The sequence below is a fragment of the Capsicum annuum genome, unplaced genomic scaffold, assembly GCF_002878395.1.
Source record: "Capsicum annuum cultivar UCD-10X-F1 unplaced genomic scaffold, UCD10Xv1.1 ctg46517, whole genome shotgun sequence".
Classification (NCBI taxonomy): Eukaryota; Viridiplantae; Streptophyta; class Magnoliopsida; order Solanales; family Solanaceae; genus Capsicum; species Capsicum annuum.
In genome coordinates, this window is record NW_025854093.1 from 1 (window position 1) to 1966 (window position 1966).

Genomic DNA, 1966 nt, shown 5'->3' on the forward strand with positions numbered 1-1966 from the left:
GTGATATTTCTTGGGCTAGAGTTTAGCAGATCAAATAAAGGCATTCTAGTGAATCAATAGAAGTATGCATTGGATCTAATTAGTGACATGGGGTTGAGTGGAGCAAAACTTGTAGCTACTCCACTAGACATGAACACAAAACTAACTCCAGTGGAGCATGCTAAAATCAGTGGTTTAGATGGTGATGAAGAACTGGCAGACAAAGAAACTTACCAGAAACTTGTTGGGAAACTATTATATTTAACACTCACCAGACCAGATATATGTTATGGAGTACAGACATTAAGTCAATATATGCAACAGCCTAAGAGATCACACATGAAAGGAGGATTGATAATTGTAAGATACATCAAGAATCAACCAGGACTTGGAATTCTTATGAGCAACAAGCAATCTAATAATCTACAGGCATTCTGTGATACTGATTGGGGAGCATGCCCCAACACAAGAAGGCCAGTAACTGGTTTCTTAGTAAAACATGGAGATACTTTGATAGCTTGGAAATCCAAGAAACAATCCACTGTTTCAAGAAGTTCAGCAGAGGCAGAATATAGAAGTATGGCATCAACAGTCGCAGAGATTATATGGATAACAGGTTTATTTAGAGAATTAGGAGAAGAAGTTAATATGCTAGTGGATTTACTTTGTGATAGTAAATCAGCCCTATAAATAGCTGCAATTTCAGTTTACCATGAGAGGACAAAGCACATAGAAATTGACTGTCACTTTATTAGGGAAAAGATCCAAGATGGACTGATCAGAACACAGTTTTTGGGTACAAAAGATCAACAAAGAGATATTATGACTGAGGGACTAGGCAGGCCACAACATGAATGATTACTATCCAAGCCAGGAGTGTTCAATGCTTTCACTACTACTAGCTTGAAGGGGAGTGTTGAGAACATTGATTGTGATGCAAATTGTGGATTGTGGCTAAATATGCAAACTATGGTTAGATGTTAAAACAATGAGTCAAGGGAGTTAGTTACAGAGTTAGTCAATAGGCACTGTATATATATATATAGTGATGGATGATGTAAACGGTTAAGCAGTTCAGCTCAATAATAAAAATCCTCTTCTTTCTTCTCTGTCAATTTATATTCCCGCTCCTCTTAGCTACTGATTTCTACAGTTTGGTTAGCTTAGCGTCATTGATTAATTCCAGGCCACCATTTGTACTACAATAACGAGATGTGTTATCACCGGTGTTTTAAAAGGTAGTTTTAGGACTTGCTCGAGGGCAGGGTACTGACAAAACGCCTCGGAGCTCATATGTGGGACTTAGTTTTGTGAGGCTTACGCCCTAATTAAGCGCTCAACTGTACGCCCTAAAAACGATTAACGTTCAACGCTAGAGAGTCATCTAATCATTCTTACACAAATTGTTGAAATTCCCTAGTTAACATTGTTATCCTCATAATTCTTTAGTAAATGATGTTTAGCAACTTTTCTCATCTACACAAATAAGAACATTGAGAGTAACTAGCCTATTTACTATTTGAGCGTGAGGATGAATATCACTTAATATTACCATTTAAAATACTTATCCGAATTTACATCTTCACTTGTCATTGGTCTTTATGTTATCGTCCTACAATATTATTACATATTATTTTGCCATTCAAAAGTACTAGTATTCGTTCCCGCGCGATGCGCGCTAAGTGTTAAAAAGAAAAGTTATAAATATCATCATCTTATCAGTTTGACTATATTAAATATTTTTATTATTTTATCGATTGTAAAATGTAAACCAACTAATTCACTATCGTTTATAATAATAATGTTGTAATTCCTTCAATCGCTGTAAAAAAGCTACTACTTGAAAATGATGTTGACTATTTTGTTTTTTTGAATTATCATTTAATTATAGTTTTAAAATACATAAGGTCATAATATTTTATAAAATATTAATTTTTATTTTATTTGAAGGAAATAAATGTATCATACATTTATCCCTATATCTGAT

At 34.3% G+C, this 1966-nt stretch overlaps 1 protein-coding gene across 1 annotated transcript; it reads left to right on the forward strand.

Annotated features, from left to right (window-relative positions):
- The first annotated feature begins 87 nt into the window (after window positions 1–87).
- LOC124892383 (uncharacterized mitochondrial protein AtMg00810-like) lies at window positions 88–669 on the forward strand. The gene has a single exon (XM_047403679.1). The coding sequence runs from the start codon at window positions 88–90 to the stop codon at window positions 667–669; it is 582 nt and encodes a 193-aa protein (XP_047259635.1).
- The last annotated feature ends 1297 nt before the right edge of the window (window positions 670–1966 follow it).

Excerpts from the sequence above, each read along its gene's own strand:
- LOC124892383 (XM_047403679.1), top strand. The coding sequence starts at position 88 with ATGGGGTTGAGTGGAGCAAAACTTGTAGCTACTCCACTAGACATGAAC.